This window comes from Zonotrichia albicollis, chromosome 33 (genome assembly GCF_047830755.1).
Source record: "Zonotrichia albicollis isolate bZonAlb1 chromosome 33, bZonAlb1.hap1, whole genome shotgun sequence".
In the NCBI taxonomy this organism is placed as follows: Eukaryota; Metazoa; Chordata; class Aves; order Passeriformes; family Passerellidae; genus Zonotrichia; species Zonotrichia albicollis.
This window is the reverse complement of record NC_133851.1, coordinates 730,183-754,220: the sequence shown is the minus strand read 5'-3', so window position 1 is coordinate 754,220 and position 24,038 is coordinate 730,183. Positions and strand designations below refer to the sequence as shown.

The 24,038-nt window shown below is 64.5% G+C and overlaps 2 protein-coding genes across 5 annotated transcripts; one reads left to right on the top strand and one right to left on the bottom strand.

The window, feature by feature from the left end:
* The first annotated feature begins 823 nt into the window (after positions 1 to 823).
* Positions 824 to 6,228, top strand: PPP1R1A (protein phosphatase 1 regulatory inhibitor subunit 1A). 2 transcript variants are annotated; one of them, XM_074530783.1, is made up of 7 exons: positions 824 to 985; positions 4,004 to 4,064; positions 4,581 to 4,618; positions 4,710 to 4,773; positions 5,139 to 5,250; positions 5,356 to 5,528; positions 6,158 to 6,228. In XM_074530783.1, exons 1-6 carry the CDS (start codon positions 905 to 907, stop codon positions 5,477 to 5,479), a joined length of 480 nt encoding a protein of 159 aa, XP_074386884.1. In that variant the 5' UTR covers positions 824 to 904; the 3' UTR covers positions 5,480 to 5,528; positions 6,158 to 6,228. The 2 variants fall into 2 exon arrangements, with proteins under 2 accessions (XP_074386884.1, XP_074386883.1); XM_074530782.1 differs by having other exon boundaries at positions 5,101 to 5,250.
* An 897-nt stretch (positions 6,229 to 7,125) lies between these two features.
* PDE1B (phosphodiesterase 1B) lies at positions 7,126 to 19,392 on the bottom strand. 3 transcript variants are annotated; one of them, XM_074530771.1, is made up of 16 exons: positions 19,210 to 19,392; positions 18,295 to 18,430; positions 15,047 to 15,160; positions 14,782 to 14,967; positions 13,864 to 13,930; positions 12,730 to 12,846; positions 12,016 to 12,156; positions 11,284 to 11,384; positions 10,609 to 10,734; positions 10,426 to 10,527; positions 10,222 to 10,342; positions 10,066 to 10,147; positions 9,841 to 9,967; positions 9,625 to 9,755; positions 8,993 to 9,111; positions 7,126 to 8,791 (listed from the first exon to the last, which is right to left on the bottom strand). In XM_074530771.1, exons 2-15 carry the CDS (start codon positions 18,423 to 18,425, stop codon positions 9,011 to 9,013), a joined length of 1,647 nt encoding a protein of 548 aa, XP_074386872.1. In that variant the 5' UTR covers positions 18,426 to 18,430; positions 19,210 to 19,392; the 3' UTR covers positions 7,126 to 8,791; positions 8,993 to 9,010. The 3 variants fall into 3 exon arrangements, with proteins under 3 accessions (XP_074386872.1, XP_074386870.1, XP_074386871.1); XM_074530769.1 differs by having other exon boundaries at positions 7,126 to 8,794; positions 8,995 to 9,111; positions 19,210 to 19,391; XM_074530770.1 differs by lacking the exon at positions 19,210 to 19,392 and adding an exon at positions 18,754 to 18,909 and having other exon boundaries at positions 7,126 to 8,794; positions 8,995 to 9,111.
* Between the last annotated feature and the right edge of the window lie 4,646 nt (positions 19,393 to 24,038).

Genomic DNA, 24,038 nt, shown 5'->3' with positions numbered 1-24,038 from the left:
ACCCCCCGGCCCCACAACCCCCCAGCCTCCTGCCCCGAAAGCCCTGGGGGTGTCACTTGGGGGGAGGGACATGAGATTGTGGGGACACAGCACCCCCAGGGCAGAGGACTGGGGACACCCCAAGCCCACCCTGTGCCCCCGTCCCAGTCCTAAATTGGCCTTTTAGGGGTTTTTTCGGGGTGTCCGGGCTCTGCTGGGACAGTCCCAAAGCGCTGGCCTTGTCCCCGTGTCCTGGTGCTGGGACAGGGATCCTGTCCTTGTCCCATGTCCCTCCCACAGTCTGTGTGTCTGTCCCAGGGCCTGTCTGTCCGTCCTCATGCCCCCATGTCTGCCCCAGTGTCCCCGAGTCTGTCCTTGTGTTTGTTTGTCTGTCCCTGCGCCCCAGGGTCCATCTGTGTGTCTGCCACCTCGTCCCTGAGTCTGTCCCTGTGTCTGTCCCCATGTCCCTGTATCTGTCCCTGTGTCTGTCTGTCCCTGTGTCCCTATGTCTGTCCGTGTGTCTGTCCCCATATCTGTCTGTGCATCCCTGTGCCTGTCCCCGTGTCCCTGTGTCTGTCCATGTGTCCCTGTGTCTCCCCCTGTGTCCCTGTGTCTGTCCTCATGTCCATGTGTCTGTCCCTGTGTCTGTCCCTGTGTCCCTGTGTCTGTCCCTGTGCCTGTTTCCCCGTGTCTCTGTGTCTGTCCGTGTGTCTCTGTGTCTGTCCCTATATCTGTCCCCGTGTCCCACGCTCTGTCCCCGTGTCCGTCCCGGTGTCCCAAGCCCCGTCCCCGTGTCCCGTTGTCCATCCCCGTGTCCCGCGCGCGGGGCCCGGGGCGAGGCGTGGCCTCCTCGGGGCGTGGCCGGGGCGGGGCTGGGGCGGGGCCGCTCGGAGCCGCCGGAGCCGCCGGAGCCGCCGCGCCCGCGATGGAGCCCAACAGCCCCCGCAAGATCCAGTTCACGGTCCCGCTGCTGGAGCCGCACCTGGACCCGGAGGCGGCCGAGCAGGTGCGGGGACACCGCGGGGACACCGCGGGGACACCGGGGGGAGCCGGGGGGAGCCGGGGAGGCCGCGGGGGCGCGCAGAGCAGCGAGCCGGGGGGGCTCCGAGGGGCTCCGAGGGGCTCCGGGGGGCTCCGGGGGGCACGGCCCGGCCGGGGGTGGCACCGCCAGGCCGGGGGTGACGCGGGGACAGCGGCGACACGAGGGAGCGGCCCCCGGGGCCGGGGCCACCCGCCGCTGTCCCCGGAGCCCCGCGGGGCCGTGGGGCGGGGGGGGACGGTGCCAGGGCCATGTGCCCGCTCTGCGCGACGCCACCGGGACCCCCGGGACCCCCGGGACCCCCCGGGACCCCCGGGAGCTGCTCCGGTCAGAGTCGGTCCCAGCACGGCCCCGAGCTCGGGGTGACCCCGCGGGGACACGGCCGGGGACCCCCGGGCACCCCCAGCCCCTCCTGCCACCTCCCCGGGGGTCAGAGGGGACCCCTCGGCCCCACATCGCCCGCGGGGAGTTGAAGGGGGTGAGGAGAAGAGGGGGGGTCCCTGCCGTGTCCCCCCAGCCGGGGGTCCTGGGGGTGGGGGCCAGGAGCCCCCCGGTGCCAATGGAGAGGGGGCGATGTCACCGAATGTGCCCATGTGGGGGCACCACCCGGCTCGGGGGCAGCAGCGTGGGGTCCCCAGGAGCGAGGGGGAGAGTTGGGGGTCCCCAGAACGGAGGGGGAGAGTTTGGGGGTCCCCAGGAGGGAAAGGGAGAGAGGGGAGGGGGCACGAGCCCCCCAGCACCCATCAAGGGGCACCCCCAGTCCCGTCCCCATCCCCTTGGGCACTGCCCCACCCCGGGTACCCCCTGCCCTGCCCTGCCTCAGTTTCCCCTCCCGGGGGTCTCACCCGGCACCTCTCAGGGGTGGGTGGGGGTGACCCCGGCCCCGTGCGGTGGCAGCAGGTGACACCAACGATGTCCCCTCCTTGCTCCTCTTTCTGGGGTGCCCCTCGCAGTGAGGGGGGCTCGGCTGTGCCACCCTCTCCGGGTGTCACCGCGGTGTCCCCTTGTCCTGCGGGGTCGTCCCCAAATCCGCCCAACCCCACCCTCCCCAAGGACCTTATGCCCCCCGTGTCCCCCCCCCCAGGTCCGGCAGCCCCTGACCCCCCTCCCAGCCGAGCCCCCCGTGTTCCCCTCTTGTTCTCCCCCCTATTTCCCCCCATTTTCCCCTTTATTTGCCCCCCTGTTTGCCCCCTGTTTGCCACCCTGGATGCCCCCCATTTTCCCCTTATTTGCCCCCTTATTTGCCCCCTTATTTGCCCCCTTATTTGCCCCCCTATTTGCCCCCTGTTTGCCCCCCTATTTGCCCCTTATTTGCCCCCCTGGCTGCCAGGCCCAGCCCAGGCCTTTGTCCTGCCCCTCTGCCCGTGTCCCCAAGTCCCCCCGAGGCCTCGAGGACCATCCCGGGGGGGTTTTGCCCGGCCGTGCCGATTCGAGCCGATCCGATCCGGGCCGGGCCCCTCCCGGTACCACCCTGTGCCCGCTCCGGGTGCCCGCTCCTGCTTCCCGGTGCCCTCTCCCGGTATCGGCCCCGTCCCGGCCGCCCCCGGATCCGCCGCGCTCCTTAATCGATGCTGGAGATTGATCTAAAAATAGCGGCGGGAGGGAGCGGGGATGGAGGGATGGAGGAGGGATGGGGGATGGAGGAGGAGGAGGGAGGAAGCGGGGGGGGGGTAGGACCAGCGCATCCCCGCCCCGGGATCCCCCCGGAATGAGGGCGGGGGGCTCAGCCGGGGGTCCCGGCCCCACCCGGGTCACCTTGAGCAGGTGCCACCGCTGTCCCCTCCCCATCCCCGCCCCGGGGGTCGCACGGGGGGGGCTCGGCCTCGCCCCGCACCGTCGGGAGGCTCCGGAGGGGCTGCGGTGTCCCGGGGGGGGTCGCGGCTTCTCGGGGTCCCTCCCGGAGCTGCGGGGGCTAGGGGAGACCCCAAACCCGCCCAGCCCCATCGCGGGGGGCTGAGGGGATCCCGATCCCGAATTGGGGGGGTCGGCGGCGATTCCCCGTTCCCGTTAATCCCGGTTCACATCCAGCCGCGTTTCCATGGCAACGGGGCCGGCACGGGAGGATGCGCTGGGGCCGGGGGGGCAGGGGCCGGGAGGGGCGGGGGGGGGCTCCCGGCCGCTCGCCCGCCTCATTAGCATCTCATCAGCATCTCATTAGGCAGCCCGCCTCATTAGGGAATCCTCGCTGGGAAACCCGCGTGTGGGAGGCGCTCAGTTACTGGGTCAGCGGGGAAAGGGGGCGCGGGGTCAGCCTGTCCCCATTGTCACCACCGCTGTCCCCACTGTCACCACTGCCGTCCCCATTGTCCCCACTGTCCCCACGGCCCCGCTGTCCCCACCGCGGCCACCAAAGGGCAGCGGCCGTGCGGCCGGAGCGGCTCCGGGTGACCTTGGGCAAGGGCAGGGCCGCACAGGAAGGGCAGGGCCCGCCCGGTGTCCCCGTGTCTGTCCCCACGTCTGTCCCCGTGTCTGTCCCCACGCGCTTCCCGCCGCCGGGTATAATTAGCTCCGTGATGGAAAAGCCACGTGTGTGTCCGTGTGTCCGTCCAGCTCCTGTCCCCACGGGGCCGCCACCGCCCTGGGCACGGTGACATGGCAGGCACAGGGCCACCACAGCCCTGGGGACAGTGACATGGCAGGCACAGGGCCACCACTGCCCTGGGGACAGTGACATGGTGGGCACAGGGCCAGTGGGGCCTGGCTGGGGGTCCCAGTTCTGTGTCTGGTGGTCCCAGTTCCCTGTTCAGGGGTCCCAATTCCCTATCTGGGGGTCCCAATTTCCTTGTCTGGTGGTCCCAGTTCCCAGTCCAGGGGTCTCAGTTCTATCTCTGGGGGTCCCAGTTCCCAATCTGGGGTCCCAGTTCTGTGTCTGGGGGTCCTAGTTCGTGTCTGGGTTCCCAGTTCCATCTCTGAGGGTCCCAATTCCCTGTCTGGGAGTCCCAATTCCATGTCCGGGGGTCCCACTTTTCTCTTGTGTCCCCCCAGATCCGGAGGCGCCGCCCGACCCCGGCCAACCTTGTCCTGAGCAGTGACCAATCGTCCCCAGGTGGGTCCCAGAGGTGTCCCCGCGTCCCCCCCGGCCCCAGCCCAAACAGGGACCCCCCCAAACTGCTCAGGGACCCCCTAATGACACTCAGGGACTCCAAATATGCTCAGGGACCCCACAAGATGCTCAGAGACACCAAATATGTTCAGGACACCCCCCAACATGCTCAGGGACCCCCTAATGGCACTCAGGGACCCCCTAAATGACTCAGGGACCCCTTCACCTTCTCAGGACCCCCCAAAAATGCTCAGTGACCCCCACATGATGCTCAGCCCCCCCCAACACATTCCAGGACCCCCCTCCCCGATATCAGGACCCCCACAAACGGGGGGTGGGACCCCAATCCCTGTGACAATGGGGTGGTGGCACTGTCCCCATGACACCCCCAGGGGACAGAGACCCCCAGAGGGGCTGGATGGACATTGGGGGGTGCAGGATGGGCCCCCCCACCCTCATTGACCTCGGGGGGTGCAGGATGAGCCCCCCCACCCCTCACTGACCTCCTGTCCCCCCCAGAGATCGACGAGGACCGGCTGCCCAACCCCCTGCTGAAGGTAGGTGGCGCTGCCCGGGGGGGCTGTGGGGACCCCCCCCCAAAGTGGGGAGAGCCCCCCCCTGAGCCTCCCTCGTGTGCCCCCCCCCCAGTCCGGCCTGGCCATGTCCCCCCGGCAGAGGAAGAAAGTGTCCCGCAGCACCCCCACCATGAAAGGTATAGGGGGACAATGGGGGGGACATGGGGGGGACACAGGGGGACATGGGGGACATGGGGGGGGACATGAGAGGGGCACAGGGGGGTCACAGGAGGACATGAGGGGACACAGGTGGGGACGGGGGGGGGGCACAGAGGGGTGACAGCCCCCCCAGCACCGTGGTTTATGGGTGGCTGGGTGTCCCCACCCCACGCTGGCCTCAGACCCTGCCACCACGAGGCCACCACGAGGCCACGACGAGGCCACGCGGGCGGTGTCGCCGGGAGGGTGGGGACGGTCACCAGGGCTCCCCCCGCGCCCCCCCAGCGCCGCTCCCTGCCCGGCAGAGCTGCAGATGATGGTGGAGCATCACCTGTGCAAGCAGGCGCAGGGCGGCGACGACGACGACGAGGTGGCGGCCACCGCCCGCTGTCACCGCGGCGGCGACACCGAGCCAGAGCACCGGCACAGCCCCGGCCCGGCCCCACCCGGCCACCGTGAGTGGGGGGCACTGGGGGCACGGGGGGGCACCGGGGGGCACTGGGGGGACGCTGGGGGCACCGAGTGGCTCTAAGGTCACCCCTGTGCTGTGACACCCACAGGGACCCCCGGGGATGGGACCCCGCAAGCGGGGACACCCCGGGCCGGGACCCCCCAGGCTGGGACCCCCCAGGCCGGGACCCCTCGGGCCGGGACCCCCGGGGCCGTGCGGCGCAGCCGGGCTGAGGACGGGACCCATATAGAGCCTGGGGACAGCGCGGGCAGCGGCCACTAGGTACGGCCTGGGGACACTGGGGACACACTGGGGACAATGGGGGCATTGAGAGCTGTGGGGGTCTCTGGGGACATTGGGGGTACTGGGGGCATTGGGGGCATTGGGGACATTGAGGGCATTGGGGGCATTGGGGACAATGGGGGCATTGGGGGTGCTGGGGACACTGGGGGGCACTGGGGACACTGAGGGACATTGGGGACATTGAGGGCATTGGGGGCATTTGGGACATTGGGGGTGCTGGGGGTGCTGGGGGACACTGGGGGGCACTGGGGACACTGGGGACATTGGGGACATTGAGGGCATTGGGGGCATTGGGGACACTGGGACACCGGGGGGCACTGGGTACACTGGGGGTGCTGGGGACATTGGGGGCACTGGACTGAGACACTGGAGGGACAGTGGGACATGGTACTGTGGCACTAGGGTGGCACTGGGACACTGAACTGGGACATTGGAGGGCACTGGGACATGGTACTGGGACACTGGGATGGCACTGGGACACTGGGATGTCACTGGGATGTCACTGGGATGGCACTGGGGCAGTGCCAGGGTCAAGGTGGCCCTGCTGGCACAGTGACAGGGGTGTCCCCTCCCCTGTGCCCAGCGCTGTCCCTGTCCCTTGTCCCCAGGTGTGGCCGCCGGACGCCAGCGCAGATTTTTTTTATTCCGTTTTCTAAGATTTTGGGGCCGCCCAGAATTCTTTTGGGATTTTTTTATTTATTTTATTTTATTTAATTTTATTTAATTCCCACGGGCAGGTCCCCTCCCCCTGGGGACCTCAGGGCAGGTGACACGTGCCACACACCCCCCCTCCACCCCGCACTGCCACCCTTGGGGGGGACACTGAGTGACACCCTGCGTGCCCCCCCCATCACTGCCACCCCCGGGGGTCCCCAGGGCAGGTGACATTGGGGACACTGAGCAGACCCCCCCCCCGCAATCACTGCCACCCTTGGGCCCCTCCCGCACCTGTGCACACCTGGGGGGCACACCTGGGCACGGGGAGGGGACACGGGAGGGGACAGGGACACTCGCGTGCACACGGACACGGGTGGGAGGGGGGACAGGGACACGGGGGGGGGGTGCAGGGACCCCCCCCAGCCGGAATTAAAGGGATCCTTTCCCCCCCCGCCTCCTGCTTGGGCCGCGCCGGGGGGATGGGAGGGACCCCCTTTTGGGTGAGGGGGGTCCGAACCAATTTTTGGGGCTGGGGGAGTCCAAAAACCCCTTTGAGTGCTGGGGTGGAGGTCGGGACCCCTATTTTGGGCGCTTGGGGGGGTCAGGACCCCCTTTTGGGGGCTGAGGGGGCTCCAGGACCCCCCCATAGGTGTTGGGAGGACCCCAGACCCAGTTTGGATGTTGGGGTGGGGTCTGGACCCCATTTTGGGTTGGGTGGGGGGGATTCCAGGACCCCCTTTTGGATATTGGGGGGACCCCAGACCCAGTTTGGGGTGCTGGGGTGGGGTCAGGGCCCCATTTTGGATACTGGGGGGGGCTCCAGGACCCCCCTTGGAGCCACCCCCCTCCCCAAATTTCGCCCTCTCCCCAAATTCCGCCCCCTCCCTTCCCCCCCCCCCCAATGGCCGGAGTGCGGCCGTGGTGGTGGCGACGGCGGCGTTTATTAATTAACTCATTAATTAATAATTAATTGCTCGTTAGCGGCGGCGGTGCGGGGGGGACACATGCGGGGGGTGGGGGGAGCTCTGCCAGCGGTGACCGAGGGGGGGACACGGAGGGGACACAGAGGTGACACGGGGAGGGGACACGGAGGGGACACGGGGTACAAAAATACAAACACGGGGGCGGGGCCGGGGTCGGAGTGGGAGGGGCTGGGGGGGGGGTCCGGGCCTTCCCGAACATTCCTGAGCATTCCCGGGACATTCCCGAACATTCCCGGGGGGGGTGGGGCATCCTGGGAATCCGGGAGGGCGGAGGGTGCTCGGTGGGGGGGCAGCGGGTCCGGGGTTCTGGAACATTCCGAGGGTGGATCCGGGATTCTGGAACATTCCCAGATCCGTGATTCTGGAACACTCCCGAATCTGGGATCCTGGAACAATCCTGGGGCCCGATCCACGATTCTGGAGCATTCCCAGGGCTGGATCCATGATTCTGGAACATTCCTGAAACTCAGTTTGGTGTCTTCCCTTGGAAGATCCCAAGGCTGGATTTGGGATCCTGGGACATTCCCAAGGCCAAAACCAGGATTCTGGAAGATTCCAAGCCTAGATCCAGGATTCTGGAGTATTCCCGGATCTGAGATTGAATCCATGGATTCCCCAAGCATTCCAGGGTTCCCGGGGCTCACTGGAGCTGGAGGCGGTGGCCGGACCAGGATGTGGGAGCATTCTGGAACATTCCGGAACGTTCCCAAAGATTCCCAAAGATTCCCAGCATTCCCGAGCACTCCTGGGATGTCACAGGATCCGGGGACATTCCAGGGACACACCAGAGCTGGGGGGACACCAGAGAGGGATCCGTCCCTGTCGCTGCCACTCCCTGTCCCCAGTGCCACCCCTGCCACTCTGGATGGGACCTCCCTGTCCCTGTCCCTGTCCCTGTCCCTGTCCCTGTCCCTGTCCCTGTCCCTGTCCCTTGTCCCTGTCCTTGTCCCCTCTCCTGTCCCCGTCCCCATCCCTGTTCCTGTCCCTGTCCCTGATCTTGTCCCCATCTCTGTCCCCAGGGGTATTGCGGACAGGGCACAGTGCCACCCTCATGGTATCATCACCACACCAAGGGGAGCACGGTGGCACTGGTGGTGACAGCGTGTCCCGGCTGTCCCCCCAGCTGTCCCCAGTGCCACCGTCCCCGCCCCAGCCCCTCCCGAGCAGGAAAAGCGTTTTTAAAAATCCCAAAGGACCGAGCCCGGTGTGGGGGGCCGGGGGTGGCAGTGAGGGACCGGTGACACCGGGACAGAGGGGACAGCCCGAGGGGCTCCTGGCACAGCGGTGACACCAGGCCTGGCACAGCGGTCACACCAGTCCTGGCATGGTGGTGACACCAGGCCTGGCACAGGGGTGACACCGATCATGGCACAGTGGTGACACCAAGCCTGGCACAGTGGTGACACCAAGCCTGGCATGGCGGTGACACCAGGCCTGGCACAGAGGTGACACCGGGCCTGGCACAGTGGTGACACCGGGCCTGGCACAGGGGTGACACCGATCCGAGCCCGGCCCCGGGGGCTCCTGGCACAGATGGTTCTGAACTCGATGGCATCGAAGACAAGACGGTGTCACTGAGACGGTGTCACTCGGCTGGACAGGGACCTGCCGGGAGGGGACAGTCACTGCGGTGTCCCCAACCCACTCCCGGTGTCCCCACCTCGCTTTTCCTGGTGTCCCCACCCCTTTTCCAGTGTCCCCACCCCTTTTCCAGTGTCCCCACCCCTTCTCCCAGTATCCCCACCCCTTTCCTTGTGTCCCCGCCCATTTCCCGGTGTCCCCGCCCCCTTTCCCGGTGTCCCCACCTGGCTCCTCCCCCCGCTAATCCACGTCCCCGTTCTCGCTGTGGGTCCCGGTCCCGGTGGTGGCCACGGGCTCCTCGCACGGGGACAGCTCATCGATGGATGCCTGGTTGGTGATGCCTGGGGGGACACAGGCAGGGTCACCGGGGACACGACCCTGGGGTCACCAGGGACACCCCGGAACTTGTGTCCCCCCCAGGGCCACCTCCCCATGCAGCACAGGTTGTGCCACCTGCACCGCGCTTGTGCCACCACCCCATCTGGGGACACTGGGACATAACTGGCCCTGAGCAGTTTGTGGTGGTCCCCAACCCCTCCCCAGTGTCCATTGGTGGTCACGGTGGCTGTAGTGGCCATGGTGGCCATGGTGGCCCTGGTGGCCATTGGTGGCCATAGAGGCTGTAGTGGCCATGGTGGCTGTACTGGCTGTGGTGACCCATAATGGCTGTGGTGGCCATGGTGGCCATTGGTGTTTGTGATGGCAGTACATAGTGGCCATGGTGACCATGGTGGCTGTAATGTCTGTAGTGATGATGGTGGCCATGGTGGCCATGGCAGCCATGGTGGCCGTGGTGACACATAATGGCCATGGTGGCTGTAGTGACCATGGTGGCCGTGGTGACTGTCCCCTACCGCTGGCCGCCCTCTCCTTCCACTTCTGCTTGTTCTCCTGGATGTGCTTGGTCCAGGTGGAGCGGAACCCGGCCAGGTCGGCCTTGATGTCCTCCAGGTGCTCATCCAGGGACGGCTGCCGCCACTGCGAGCTGGGGGACAACGGGGACAGCTGGCAGCGGGCCAGGGCCACCGCTGTCACCGCAGGGCACGAACCTTGGGGACAGGGACGCCCACCTGGGCTGCTGGGTGGCCCCGGGGTTGCCCTTGGCCTTGGAGCCGTCCTCGGGCAGTGGCGTCACCAACTTCTCGGCCACGTCGGTGAGCACCGAGAACGTCGGCTCCACGATGAAGTCGATGAACCCTGGGGACAGGAGGGGACACGGCGCTGCTGGGGACACACCGGGGACACGTGGGGACAGCGAGGGGACAGGACAGGGACGGGACCTCGCCCGCACTCACCGATCTGCGACTGGGCCACCAGCGTGGAGGTGCGGTCGCAGAGGGGCGAGAAGGGCAGCCCCAGCTCGGCCTCCTTGTCCCCCTGGCAAGGCAAGGGACATCCGTGGTGTCCCCACGGGGTGTCCCCCGCGTCCCCCCGCCCGGCCCCGGCCCTACCTGCCGGAAGAACTCCTCCATGAGCGCCTTGGTCCAGCGGCTGTGCACCGCCCACTGCTTGGTGGGGTGGCTGATGTCGGCCGCGTGCAGCAGCAGCGACAGCACCTTGGCCTTGTCCAGCCTGGGGACAAGAGCCCGGATTGTCCCCAGAGCCACCCCGCCACCCCTGGGGACACACCTGGGGCTGGCCACCGCCCCACCCACCTCTCCAGCTGCTGCAGCGCCGTCTTCATGGACTTGACCTGCTGGAAGTGGCAGGACATGTCGGTGGCCAGGACCATCTCGATGACCAGCGCCCGCAGCTCGCTGCAGGGACAGAGGGGACACGGTCAGGGACAGTGAGGGGACACGGTCAGGGACAGTGAGGGGACAGCGAGGGGACCTTACACGAACTCATCCTTGGTGAGGTTGACGAAGATGTTGAGCTCCTCGTCCTGCATCAGGCGGAACACGGCGCTGATGTGGTGGTTCTCCAGCACCGAGCGGTCGTTGTACAGGATGGCCGTGTCCGACCTGGGGACACCACGGGGACACCATGGGGACACTGGGCACGGGGACAGGGCCCCCGCAGCGAGGGGTGGCCCTGGGTGGCAGCACGGCTGTGTCCTGGCTGGGTTGGTGGCCATGAGCGTTCCACAGGTGTCCCCAGGGTGTCCCCAGGATGGGTCTGCAGCCATGCCTGGGACACGCCGTGCCACCCACACTGTGCCGTGCCACCGGGCCATGCCATGTCACCTGTGCCATGCTGTGCCATGCTGTGTCACCCATGCCATGCTGTGCCACCTGCGCTACGCCATATTGTGCCACCCATGCTGTGCCACGCTATGCCACATCTGTTGTGCCACTTGTGCTGTGTCCCCCATGCCATGCTGTGACACCTGTGCCATGCCATGTCCCCCATGCCATGCTGTGTCCCCCATGCTGTGCTGTGTCACCATGCTGTGCCATGTCCCTGTGCCATGCTGTGTCCCCCATGCCGTGCTGTGTCACCATGCTGTGCCATGTCCCTGTGCCATGCTGTGCCACCCATGCCATGCCGTGTCCCTGTCCCCGTGCCCTCACTTGGTCTGGATGTGGAAGCTGTTCGTTGTCCCCGTGTGCTCGAAGTCGTGGATGGCGGCGGCGAAGACGATGGCCAGGAGCTCGATCTCGGACAGGCAGTGCTGGGGACAGGGCCAGGGACAGGGATGGGGACAGGGACAGGGACAGGGCCACCCCAACCATGAGTGTGACAGCCCAGGTGTGCCCTGACAACCACGTGGGGACAACGCATGTGCACCAGGTGCCACCCTATGTGTGACAGCCAGATGGGGACAGTGGGGCACAGACATGTGTCAGGTGCCACCCCACATGTGACAACTGTGCTGAGGACAGTGGGATACAGATCTGTGCCAGGTGCCACCAGACATGTGACAATTGTGCTGGGGACAGTGGGGCACAGATGTGTTCCATGTGCCACCACATTTGTGACAATTGTGATGGGACAATGGGGCACAGATGTGTGCCAGGTGCCACCCCATTTGTGACAGCCAGATGGGGACAATTGGGCACAGATGTGTGCCAGGTGTCACCATGTTACAACTGTAGGGACAGTGGGGCACACACATGTGCCCAGTGCCACCCCACATGTGACAACTGTGCACAGACCCATTCCATGTGCCACCCATGCGTGTCCCTGGTGCCACCCTGGGGACATTCCCATGGCATCGAGCAGCACCGGGCAATGGGGACAGGCGGGTGGCACGGTGCCACCCTTGGGGACAATGCTGTCCCCGTGTCCCCGTGTCCCCGTACCAGCATGCCGGTGCGCAGCAGGAAGCAGTGCACGGTCTGGGTGACGTCGGCCGCGTGCACCTGGTTGTGGTAGGGGTTCCGGAACTTTCCGTAGCCGCCCTCCAGCGCCTCCAGCAGTGACGTCAGGAACGCGCCGGGAATCTGTGGGGACATCAGGGTGACATTCCCCGAGGGGCAGCTCGGGGGTCCTGGGGTGGAGTTTGGGGGTCTTGGGTGGATTTGGGAGTCCTGGGATGGAGTTTGGGGGTCCTGGGGTGGATTTTGGGAGGGTCCTGAGGGAGTCCTGGGTTGGACTTTGGGGCTCCTGGGGAGGGTTTTGGGGGTGTTTTGGGTTTTTTGGGGTTTTTTGGGCGATGTTTTGGAGGATTTTGAATGTTGGGTCACAGCTTGAAGCGGCTGTTGAGGTTGTGAGGGGGATTTTGGGGGTATTTTGGGGGTATTTTGGGGTGCCATTCACACCTTGAAGTGGCTGTTGAGATTGTGGGCCGGATTTTTGGGTTATTTTTGGAATTTTGGGATGCTGGGCACACCTTGAAGGGGCTGTTGAGGTTGTGGGGGTATTGGGGGGTATTTTGTGTTATTTTTGGGATATTTTGGGGTATTTTGGGGTTCCATTCCCACCTTGAAGCGGCTGTTGAGGTCATCGGGGGTATTTTGGTGTATTTTGGGGATATTTTGGGGTATTTTTGGGGTATTTTGGGGCTCCATCCCCACCTTGAAGCGGCTGTTGAGGTTGTGGCGGGTGAAGAGCTCGAACACCACCGTGCGCAGCGAGTGCTCCTCGGCCGCGCGGTGCAGCGAGAACACATCAAAGCACCACTGGTCCAGGCCCTGGGGGACACGGGGACACCGCTGGGGACACCGGGGGACACCAGGAGGGCCCGGGAATTCCAGGGACAGCCGGCAATTCCGGGAATGGCCAGCAATTCCCAGTAAAGCCCAGTAAAACCCCACTGAAGTCCCTAATTCCCATTTATTCTCATTTATTCCTATTTATTCCCACTTATTCCCACTTATTCCCACTTATTCCTAGTTATTCCAATTGATTCCCAATGATTCCCATTGATTCCCAAAGATTCCCATTGATTCCCAGATATCCCCATTGATCCTCAAATTCCCAGTAATTCCCAGAGATTTCCATTGATTCACAGAGATTCCCAGTGATTTCCAGAGACTCCCGGTTATTCCCAGAGATTCCCATGGATTCCCAAATTCCCAGTGATTTCCAGAGATTCCCAGTAATTCCCATTGATTCCCATTTATTCCCATTGATTCCCAGTAAAACCCCAGTGATTCCCAGCAATTCCCAGAGATTGACTCCCACTGATTTCCAGATATTCCCAGATAATCCATTGATTCCCATTGATTCCCATTGGTTCCCAGTTATTCCCATTGATTTCCAGATATTCCATTGATATCCCATTGATTTCCATTGATTCCCATTGATTCCCAGTTATTCGCATTGATTCCCAGATATTCCCAGATATCCCATTGATTCCCATTGATTCCCATTGGTTCCCAGTTATTCCCATTGATTTCCAGATATTCCATTGATACCCCATTGATATCCCATTGATATCCCATTGATTCCCATTGATTCCCAGTTATTTGCATTGATTCCCAGATATTCCCAGATATTCCATTGATTCCCATTGATTCCTATTGGTTCCCAGTTATTCCCATTGATTCCCAGATATTCCCAGATAATCCATTGATTTCCTTTGACTCCCATTGACTCCCATTGATTCCCATTGATTCCCAGTGCCTCCCAGTGCCTCCCAGTGCCTCCCAGCAGCCCCCCGAGGTTTTGGGGATTTTTTTGGGGGTTTTTTTGGGGTGCCCCGGTACCTTCAGGCAGTTGAGGACGGAGGAGGAGTAGCTTGGCCCCACGGCCGTGTACATCCGGCGGAACATCCTGGGGGGAGGCAGGGCTGGGGGGGCTGGAGGGCTTGGGACACCCCTGGGGACCCCTGGGGACACCCCTGGGACTGGGGGCAGAGCTGGGGACACGCCTGGGGACCCCTCGGGGCTCCCCTGGGGACCCACCTTGGTTCTAGGGACATTCCTGGGTTTTGGGGACCCACCTGGTGCTGGGGACAGTCCCTGTGTTTTGGGGACCCCTCTGCTCTCAGCTCACCCCCCCCACTGTCACATCCACCCCCCGAGCTCTGTCCCCAATGTGTCCCCTCCGTGCCCTGCTCAGTGTGTCCCTGTGTGTCCCCTGTGCCCCCTCAGGGTGTCCCTGTCCCCTCTGTGCCCTCCTTGCTGTGTCCCTGTCCCCCTTGTGCCCTCCTCAGGGTGTCCCTGTCCCCTCTGTGTCATCCTTGCTGTGTCCCTGTCCCCTCTGTGCCATCCTCAGGGTGTCCCTGTCCCCCTTGTGCCCTTCCTTGGTGTGTCCCTGTCCCCCTTGTGCCCTCCTCAGGGTGTCCCTGTACCCTCTGTGCCATCCTGAGGGTGTTCCTGTCCCCTCTGTGCCCTCTTGTCCCCACTTGTGTCCCCTTTGTGGTGTTCCTGTGCCCTCCTCAGGGTGTCCCTGTCCCCTCGGTGTCATCCTTGGTGTGTCCCTGTCCCCTCTGTGCCCATCTCGGAGTGTCCCTGTCCCCTCTGTGCCATCCTCAGGGTGTCCCTGTCCCCTCTGTGCCCTCCTCAGGGTGTCCCTGTCCCCTCTGTGCCTTGCTCAGGGTGTCCCCCACGCCCCCTTCATGGTGTCCCTATCCCCCCCATGCCCCCCTCGCCATGTCCCCATCCCCGTGTCCCCTCTGTCACCTCTCCACGAAGATGCCGGCCTGCACGGCGTGCACGATGCTGCGGAATTTGGGTTTCTCCTCGGCGCGGCGGCCCTTGGCCCGCGCCTGCTGCGTGAAGGTGGCGGCGAGCCAGTCGCGCACCTCGGAGGGCACGGCCGCGTCCGAGCCCATGTCCCGCAGCTCGTCCTCCGTGTCCAGCACCTGCCTGGGGGCACGGCGGCACTCAGCGCTGCCGTGCCCACCCCTGGGTGCCCCCCGGTGTCCCCTCGGTGTCCCCTGCCCACCTGGTCTCGTCGATGCACACGGCCTCGAGCAGCGACGCCGCGTACTCCAGGTTGCGCTTCAGCTCCTCCACGTTCACCTCGCCCGCCTCGAGCTGCTTGAGCAGGAAACGGAGCCTGGGGGGCACCGGGGGCACCCCCGGGATGGGGGGACATGGTTAGGGACAGCAGGGACTGGGGGCACCCCCGGGATGGGGGGACAGGGTTAGGGACAACCAGGGACAGGGGGCACAGGATTAGGGACAGGGGGCCACCCTCAGAATGGGGGGCACAGGGTTAGGGACCCCCGGAATGGGGGGCACAGGGTTAGGGACCCCCGGGATGGGGGGTCAGGGTTAGGGACAGCCAGGGACAGGGGGCACCCTCAGAATGGGGGGCACAGGGTTGGGGACCCCCGGAACGGGGGGACAGGGTTAGGGACAACCGAGGACAGGGGGCACAGGGTTAGGATGGGGGGGACAGGGTTAGGGACACCCGGAACGGGGGGACAGGGTTAGGGACACCCGGAATGGGGGGCACAGGGTTAGAGACCCCCGGAACAGGGGGACAGGGTTAGGGACACCCGGAATGGGGGGCACAGGGTTAGGGATCCCCGGAACGGGGGGCACAGGGTTAGGGACAGGGGGCCACCCTCAGAATGGGGGGGACAGGGTTAGGGACACCCAGGGACAGAGGGGCATGGGGGGCACCCCTGGAACAGGGCGGGACAGCCAGGGATAGCCAGGGACAGGGGGACACCCCTGGAATGGGGGGCACAGGGTTAGGGACCCCCAGAATGGGGGACAGAGGGTTAGGGACACCCAGGGACAGCCCCAGGGTGGGGACAGGGTGGCATTGACCCCCCCAGGAGAGCAAGGACAGCCCCCCCCCAGGTTGGGGACAGGAGGAGGTCACAGGAAGGGGACAGGGAATTGGGGGATTCCTGTCTGGGGAGTGCCACCCTCATGACATGGGTGGCACTGTGACACGGGGTGGCACAGGGTGATACAGGTGGCATGGGGTGGCACAGGTGGCATGGGGTGGCATAGGGTGGCACAGGGTGATACAGGTGGCATGGGGTGGCACAGGTGGCACAGGGTGACAGAGGTGGCATGGGGTGGCACAGGTGGCATGGGGGGTGGCACAGGTGGCATGGGGTGATACAGGTGGCATGGGGTGGCACAGGTGGCATGGGGTGGCATAGGGTGGCACAGGGTTATACAGGTGGCATGGGGTGGCACAGGTGGCATGGGGTGGCATGGGGTGGCACAGGGTGACAGAGGTGGCATGGGGTGGCACAGTGGCATGGGGTGGCACAGGTGGCACAGGGTGACAGAGGTGGTATGGGGTGGCATAGGTGGCATGGGGTGATACAGGTGGCATGGGGTGGCACAGGTGGCATGGGGTGGCATAGGGTGGCACAGGGTGATACAGGTGGCACGGGGGGTGGCACAGATGGCATGGGGGGGGCCCAGGGTGGTGACAGCGTGGGGACACAGGCGCTGCCACCGTGCCAGCACAAGGACACCGCTGTGGCCACCACAGCCACCGGAGCCACGCGCTGGGGAGGGGCCACCACGTCCCCCGGTCACGGCGACAGTGACGGTGACAGTGACAGCGAGGGGGGCCGGGGGGGGCACAGACGTCACCAGCGCTGCGGTGACCTTGGGGACGGCGATTGTCACCTTCCCGCGCCCCGCCACCTCTTTGGGGACCCTCAGGGACCCCCGTTGGGGACAGCCACCCCCTGAGCCCCCGTGTCACTCGTGGGGACAAGGGACAGAATCGGGCTGTGCCACCCTGCCGGGTGCCACCCCCTGGGCCACCTGCCACCACCTGCTGACCCCCATGTCCCCAGGGGTGACAGGGTGGCCTCGGGGACCCCCGGGACTGTCACCCGTGGGAATGAGGTGTGGGGACACCGGGGGGGCTCAGGAGGGGACAGTCCCCACTTTGGGGACACACCTGTGGGAGCGACACGTGGGGACACACGTGTGACACCCCCAGAGTGCCACAACCCCCCGTGCACACGCGTGTGACACCCCCACAGTGTCCCCCCCACAGTGACACCCCCCGTGTCCCCCCGTGTCCCCGGGCACGCTCAGGTGTGTCGCACGCAGCCCAGGTGTGTCCCACGCGCGTGCCCCGCCCCGCCCGTGCTCTCCCCGTGTCCCACACGTGTCCCCACGCGTGTCCCCACGCACGTGGCGCCCCCCGGGCCGCCCCCGCCCCACGGGGACCCCCCCCGGGCTCCGCACGTGCCGCAGGTGGGCGCGGGGCACGTGAGCGCCTGGCACAGGTGAGGGGGTGGCACCCCCGGCACCCCCCCCCCGGGGACAGCGGTGGCACGGGGGTGGCACCTGCGGCACCTGCGCTGTCCCCGCGGGCTGGGCGACACCCCGGGATCGCTGTCACCCCGCGGTGACACCCCCGGAGCAGCACACGCGGGGAGGGGACCCCGAGTCTGTCCCGAAGGAGGCTTGGGGACAACGCGAGGGTCCTTGGGGGCCTTTTAGGGGTGGGGGTCTTAGAGGGGAATGGGGTACCCAGAGTGGGGGGTCAGGGGTTGGTTGGGGTGGGATCCTCGGATAGGTCAGGGGTCCCGGTTTGGGGTTTGGGGCTCCAAATTTGGGGTTTAAAGGTCCCGGTTTGGGGTTTGGGGGGTCCTGGGTTGGGGATCCCATTTTGGAGTTTTGGGGGTTCCAGTTTGGGGTTTGAGGGTCCCGGTTTGGGGGTTCCAGTTTGGGGTTTAAAGGTCCCAGTTTGGGGGCTCCTGGATTGGGGTTTGGGGGTCCCAGTTTGGGTCTGAGGGTCTTGATTTGGGAGTCCCAGTTTGCGGTTTAAGAGTCCCAGTTTGGGGGTCCTGCTCTGGGGGCGTCTCTCTCTTTTGGGGGTCTCTCTCTTTTGGGTTTAGGGGACTCTCCCTTTGGGGTTTGGGGTCTCCCTTTGGGGTCGGGGTCTCTCTCTCTGGGTTTGGGGTCTCTCTCTGGGGTTTGGGGTCTCTCTTTGGGTTCAGGGTGTCTCTCTGGGTCTGGGGTCTCTCTTTGGGGTTGGAGTCTATCTTTGGGTCTGGGGTCTCTCTCTTTGGATTTGGGGTCTCTCTCTGGGTCTGGGGTCTCTCTCTGGGGTTTGGGGTCTCTCTCTGGGTCTGGGGTCTCTTTGGGTCTGGGGTCTCTCTCTGGGGTTTGGGGTCTCTCTCTTTGGGGGGGTCTCTCTCTCTTTTGGGTCTGGGGTCTCTCTGGGTGGGGGTCCCGCGGCCGGGGGTCACTCACAGCGCCCGCAGCTTGACCCAGACCTTCCTGCCGGGCACGGCCCTGGCGTCCAGCGGGGACGGGCACCCCCCGGCCGCGTCCAGCGCCGGCCGCTCCCGCTCCAGCCCCGGGAGGCTCCGCGGCGGCTCCATCGCCCCTGGGCACGGGCGGCGAGCGCGGCTCAGCCCGGCCCGGTCCCTCCGGTACCCCCCGGTGCCCCCCGGTATCCCCCGGTAGCCCCTCGGTTCCTCCGGTACCCCCTGGGCTCCTTCCCGGTCCCTCCCGGTATCTCCTGGCTCCTTCCCGTAGCCCCCCGGTCCCTCCGATAGCCCCCGCTCCTTCCTAGTCCCTCCCGTAGCCCCCGGTCCCTCCCGGTATCCCCGGCTCCTTCCCGTAGCCCCCCGGTTCCTCCCGGTTCCTCCCGGTTCCTCCCGTACCCCCCGCGCCTCCCCCGGCCCCGTTCGCCGGTGCCTCCCGTACCCCCGGAGCTCCCGCCGGGCCCCGTTCTCCGGTGCCTCCTGCGGGCCCCGGTAGCGGCCGCAGCCCCGGCGGGCGCCCCCCCGGCCCGGCCTCCCCCCCGCCCCCCGGTAGCCGGCGGCTGCGCAGGCAGCACCGGAGCCAAGATGGATCCGGGCACCGGGGGTGGGAGCGGCGGCACGGGGAGAACCGGGAGGAGAGGCCGGGAACGGAGAACCGGGAGGGAGAACCGGGAACGGGGGACGGGGTTGAGGGAACCGGGTATGGGAGAAGCGGGGATGGGAGAACCGGGAGGGGAGAACCGCGAATGGGAGAACCGGGAACGGAGAACCGGGGATGGAGAACCGGGAACGGAGAACCGGGGAGGGAGAACCGGAGGGAAGCGGGGGAGAAGGAGCGGGAGGGCAGCGGAGGAGCGGGGATGGCAGCGCCGGCACCGGGGATGCTGCGCGCTCCTACCGGGGGATGCTCGGCCGCTGCCGCCGCCGGTGCCGCCGGTGTCGCCCAGCCCCGGTGTCGCCGCTCGCGGTGCCCGCGGCCACCGGCGCTGCCTCCGCCGCCCGGGGCTCGCCGCAACTTTCCCCGAGGCGGCCCCGGCACCGGCACCGGCACCGGCGGGCGGGGCGGGGCGGGGGGAGCCGGGGGCGGGGGCCGGCACCGGGGGGTCCGCCCAGCCCCGCGCGGCGCCGGGACCCCCGGGGGAACGGGGGGGGAGGGGGGACAGCCCCGGGCCCCCCCGAGGGACCCCCGGGACCCCCCGAGAGACCGCCGGGACCCCCGGGGGAACGGGGAGGGGGCGGGGGCAGCCCCGGGACCCCCGAGGGGCGGGAGGGACCCCCAGGGGAACGCAGGGGAGGGGGCGATGCCCCGGGACCCCCGAGGGACCCCCGGGACCCCAACCGGGGGGACCCCAAAACCTCCTGAAGATGGGGGGGGGGGGGTCAGGACCCCCGGGATCCGCGGGGCAAATGGGGAGGGGGAGGTGCCCCGAGACCCCCGGCGGGGTTGTGGGGGCGCCCCTGGGTTTGGGAGGGGTCAGAGCCCCCCGTGACCCCCCCTGTGCCCCCCCCCCGGTGCCCCCCAGCCCCGTCCATCCCCGGCAGGGTCCCTTTGTGCCCCCTTTGTGTCCCCTTTGTGTCCCCTTTGTCCCCTCCCCTGGGGGGATCAGCAGCCCCCTCCCCATTATTGGGGGTCCTCACCTGGGCTGGGGGGAGCACCTGGAGCTGGAGGGGGACCCCCCCACACCCCCTGCCCCCCACTCTGAGCGCCCCCAGACCCTCCCTGGAGCCCCTCGGGGGCGCTGGTGGACCGGGGGTCTCAGGGCTGACCCGGGGGGGTCTCAGGGATGACCCGGGGGGGTCTCGGGGCTGGGTCAGGGGGATTTTGGGGCGCAGGAACCTCAGGGTTGACCCGGAGGGGTCTCATAGATGGTCTGGGGGGTCTCAGGGATGACTGGGGAGGGGTCTCAGGCAGGTCCACGGGGGGTTTTGGGATGCGGAGACCTCAGGGATGGCACCGGGGGGGTCTCAAAGATGGTCTGGGGGGGTCTCAGGCCTGACCTGGGGGGGTTTGGGGGTGCAGGGACCTCAGGGTTGACCCGGGGGGGTCTCAGAGATGGCTCGGGGCGGTTTTTGGGGTGCGGAGACCTCAGGGATGGCCGGGGGGGGGTCTCAAAGATGGTCCGGGGGGAGGGGTCTCTGGTCGGCCCTGGGGAATTTTTGGGGTCCGAGGACCTCAGGACGGGCCCGGGGGGGTCTCAGGGTTGGTCTGGGGGGTCTCAGGAGTGATCTGGGGGGGTCTCGGGGGTGGCCCAGGGGGGATTTGGGGTGCAGGGACCTCAGGACCGGCCCGGGGGGGTCTCAGGGTTGGTCTGAGGGGATCTCAGGACTGATCTGGGGGGGTCTCGGGGGTGGCCTGGGGGGGTCTCAAGCAGCGCCCCCTTCCCCCGTTTCCCCTGGGGGTGCAAGGACCTGATGACTGACATGGGGGGGGTCTCAGGGCTGACTGGGGGGGGTCTCACGCAGCCCCAGGGGGGTTTTTGGGGTCCGAGGACCCCATGGCTGACCTGGGGGGGGGTCTCAGTCTGGCCTGGGGAGGGGTCTCACGCAGCCCCAGGGGGGTTTTGGGGTACAGGAATCTCATGGCCGGTCCGGGGGGGTCTCAGGGCTGACTGAGGGGGGGTCTCAGGAAGTCCCGGGGGGGTTTTTGGGGTCCGAGGACCTCAGAGCCGCTCCAGGGTGGTCTCAGACTGGCCTGGGGAGGGGTCTCACGCAGCCCCAGGGGGGTTTTGGGGTACAGGAATCTCATGGCCGGTCCGGGGGGGTCTCAGGGCTGGCCTGGGGAGGGGTCTCACCACCCCCGGGGGGGTTTCGGGGTTCGGGGCCCCCCCGCAGCCTCCCCGCACGTTCCCAGCAGCGCCGATAATCAGCCTTTATGTAACGCCGTGGGTGGGAGCAGCGCCCACCTCGGCACCGCGGGGGGGGGGGGGGAGGCAGTGAACCCACCCCCCCCCACCCCTGGGTGCGCCCCCACCCCGGGGTGCCACCCCCGAGCCCGCCTCGAAAGGATTTTGGGGGTCCTCAAAGCGATTTTGGGGTTTCTCGAGCTGATTTCGGGGGTCCCCAACTCATTTTGGGGTCTTCAGATAATCTCGGGGGGCCTCAAAGTGATTTTGGGGGCCTCAGAGTGATTTTGGGGGACCCCAGAGTGATTTTAGGGGTCTTCAAAGTGATTTTGGGCTTCTCGAACTCATTTTAGGGGTCTCCAACTCATTTGGGGGGTCTCAAACATATTTGGGGGGTCCCAAACAGATTTGGGGATCCTCGAATTGATTTCAGGGGTCTCCAACTCATTTTGGGGTCTTCAGTTAAACTCGGGGGTCCTCAGAGTGATCTTGGGGGTCATCAAAGTGATTTTGGGTTTCTCGAAATGAATTCAGAGGTCTCCAACACATTTGGGGCTTCTCAAACTGATTTGGGGATCCTCGAATTGATTTCAGGGGTCTCCAATTCATTTTGGGGTCTTCAAATAAACTCGGGGGTCCTCAAAGTGATTCTGGGGGGCCTCAAATTCATTTTGGGGTTCTCAGCTTGATTTGGGGATCCTCAAATCGATTTTAGGGGTCCTAAATCCATTTTTGAGGTCTCAAACTCTTTTTGGGGTTCTCAAGTTGATCTGGGGATCCTCAAATTTATTTCAGGAGTCCCAAACTCATTTTGGGGTTCCCAACTTGATTTGGGGATCCTTGAACTGATTCTCGGGGTCCCAAATTCATTTTTGAGGTCTGAAACTCATTTTGGGGTTCTCAAACTGATCTGGGGATCCTCAAATCGATTTCAGGGGTCCCAAAGTCATTTTGGGGGTCCGAAACTCATTTTGGAGTTCTCAACTTGATTTGGGGATCGTCACACTGATTTCAGGGATCCTGAGCCGATTTTAGGGGTCCCAAACTCATTTTTGGGGGTCTCCAATTCATTTTGGGGCCCCTCAAACCAATTTCAGAGCCCCCCCAAATCTCTTTGTGCTCCTCGAGCTGCCCCTTTTGGGCTCCCCCCGCTCATTTTGGGGCTCCCCGGCCGCGTTTCGGGGTTTGATGAAAACCCCAAATTTTCACTTTTGTTCGGTGGAACTTTGGGGGGGGAGGGGCAGAGTTTTGGGGTGGGGGCGGCCCCGGGGGGGCCCCGTGGGCGGGGCCGGGTGGGCGCGCGCGAGACAAAAGCGGGAAAAGGGCGGGAGTGGTCGGGAACGCTCCGGGCTCGTGATTGACGAGCCCGAAATAAACGGGAATAAATGGGAATAAATGGAATTAAAGGGAATTAAAGGGAATTAAAGCCGTGCCGGGAGCGGGGAGGGGGCGGCCGAGCCCCTGGGGAGCGCGGGGGGGGCACAGGGGGGGTCGCTCCGGGGTCGTTCTGCACCTCCCGCTGCTCGGGGGGATTCAATTTTCATTTTTGGGGTTTTTTCCTTTTATTTTGGGGTTTTTTCCCCTTTTTTGTTTTTTTTTTTTCCTTTTATTTTTGGGGTTTTTTCCTTTTGTTTTTTGGGGTTTTTTGGCGGGGGGGGTCACTCCAGGGTCGTTCTGCACCTCCCTGCTCAAGGGAGGGTTCAATTTTCATTTTGGGGGTTTTTTCCTTTTATTTTGGGGGATTTTTTCCCTTTTTTGTGTTTTTTTTCCTTTTATTTTTGGGGTTTTTTCCTTTTGTTTTTTGGGGTTTTTTGGCGGGGGGGTCGCTCCGGGGTCGTTCCGCACCTCCCTGCTCAAGGGAGGGTTGATTTGGAATTTTTGGGGTTTTTTTCCTTTTATTTTGGGGGTTTTTTTCCCTTTTTTGGGGTTTTTTTCCTTTTATTTTTGGGGTTTTTTCCTTTTGTTTTTTGGGGTTTTTTGGCGGGGGGGTCACTCCGGGGTCGTTCCGCTCCTCCCGCTTCTCAGGGGGGGCTGATTTTCATTTTTGGGGGCTTTTGGGGGTTTTTGGGGTCCTTTTCTTTTCTTGGGGGGGGGAGGGTTCCTTTTATTTTTGGGCTTTTTTCCCTTTTATTTTTGGGTTTTTTTGGCGGGGGGTGGTTCCGCTTCTCCTGCTGCTCTGGGGGGGCTGATTTTCATTTTTTGGGGTTTCTTCCTTTTTTTGGTGGGGGGTTTTGGCGGGGAGGTCACTCCGGGGTGGTTCCGCTCCTCCCGCTGCTCAGGGTGGATTGATTTTCATTTTGGGGCTTTTTTCCTTTTGTTTTGGGGTTTTTTTTTCCTTTTGTTTTAGGGTTTTTCTGGCGAAGGGGTCGTTCCCCCCCCTCCCTGCTAATGGGGGGTTTGATTTTCATTTTCGGGTTTTTTTTTGGTTTTATTTTTGGGGGTTTTCTTTGGTTTTAACGCGATTTTTGCCGGGCGCTTTTTGGGCCGGGTTTTTGGGGAGGGGTCTCGGCCCCGGGGGGGGTCTCGGTCCCGGGGGGGGCTCGGCGGGCGCTGCCGCCGCTGCCGGTGACTCATCCCGGAGCCGCCGCCGTGCGCGGAATGGCAACGGGAGGGGAACCGAGCCGGGCACGGGAAGGGGACCGAAAATACCCGGGGGGGAAAATAAAATAAAATTTAAATTAAAATTAAAAAAAAAATTTAAAAAAAATTAAAAATGAAATAAAATAAAAAATAAAAAATAAAAAATAAAAAATAAAAAATAAAAAATAAAAAATAAAAAATAAAAAATAAAAAATTAAAATATAAAATATAAAGTATAAAATATAAAAATAAAATAAATATAAAATATAAAATATAAAATATAAAATATAAAATACAATATATA

What these genes read in the sequence shown, in the direction of transcription:
- PDE1B (XM_074530771.1), bottom strand. Translation starts at nt 18,425, where the DNA reads ATGGAGCCGCCGCGGAGCCTCCCGGGGCTGGAGCGGGAGCGGCCGGCG. An exon ending in TGCTGCGCACCGGCATGCTG is followed by an intron (nt 11,385 to 12,015) that starts GTACGGGGACAC and finishes CCCTGTCCCCAG; the next exon opens with CACTGCCTGTCCGAGATCGA. An exon ending in AGCTTCCACATCCAGACCAA is followed by an intron (nt 10,735 to 11,283) that starts GTGAGGGCACGG and finishes TGGTGTCCCCAG; the next exon opens with GTCGGACACGGCCATCCTGT.
- PPP1R1A (XM_074530782.1), top strand. Translation starts at nt 905, where the DNA reads ATGGAGCCCAACAGCCCCCGCAAGATCCAGTTCACGGTCCCGCTGCTG. An exon ending in CAGTGACCAATCGTCCCCAG is followed by an intron (nt 4,065 to 4,580) that starts GTGGGTCCCAGA and finishes TGTCCCCCCCAG; the next exon opens with AGATCGACGAGGACCGGCTG. An exon ending in TGCCCAACCCCCTGCTGAAG is followed by an intron (nt 4,619 to 4,709) that starts GTAGGTGGCGCT and finishes CCCCCCCCCCAG; the next exon opens with TCCGGCCTGGCCATGTCCCC.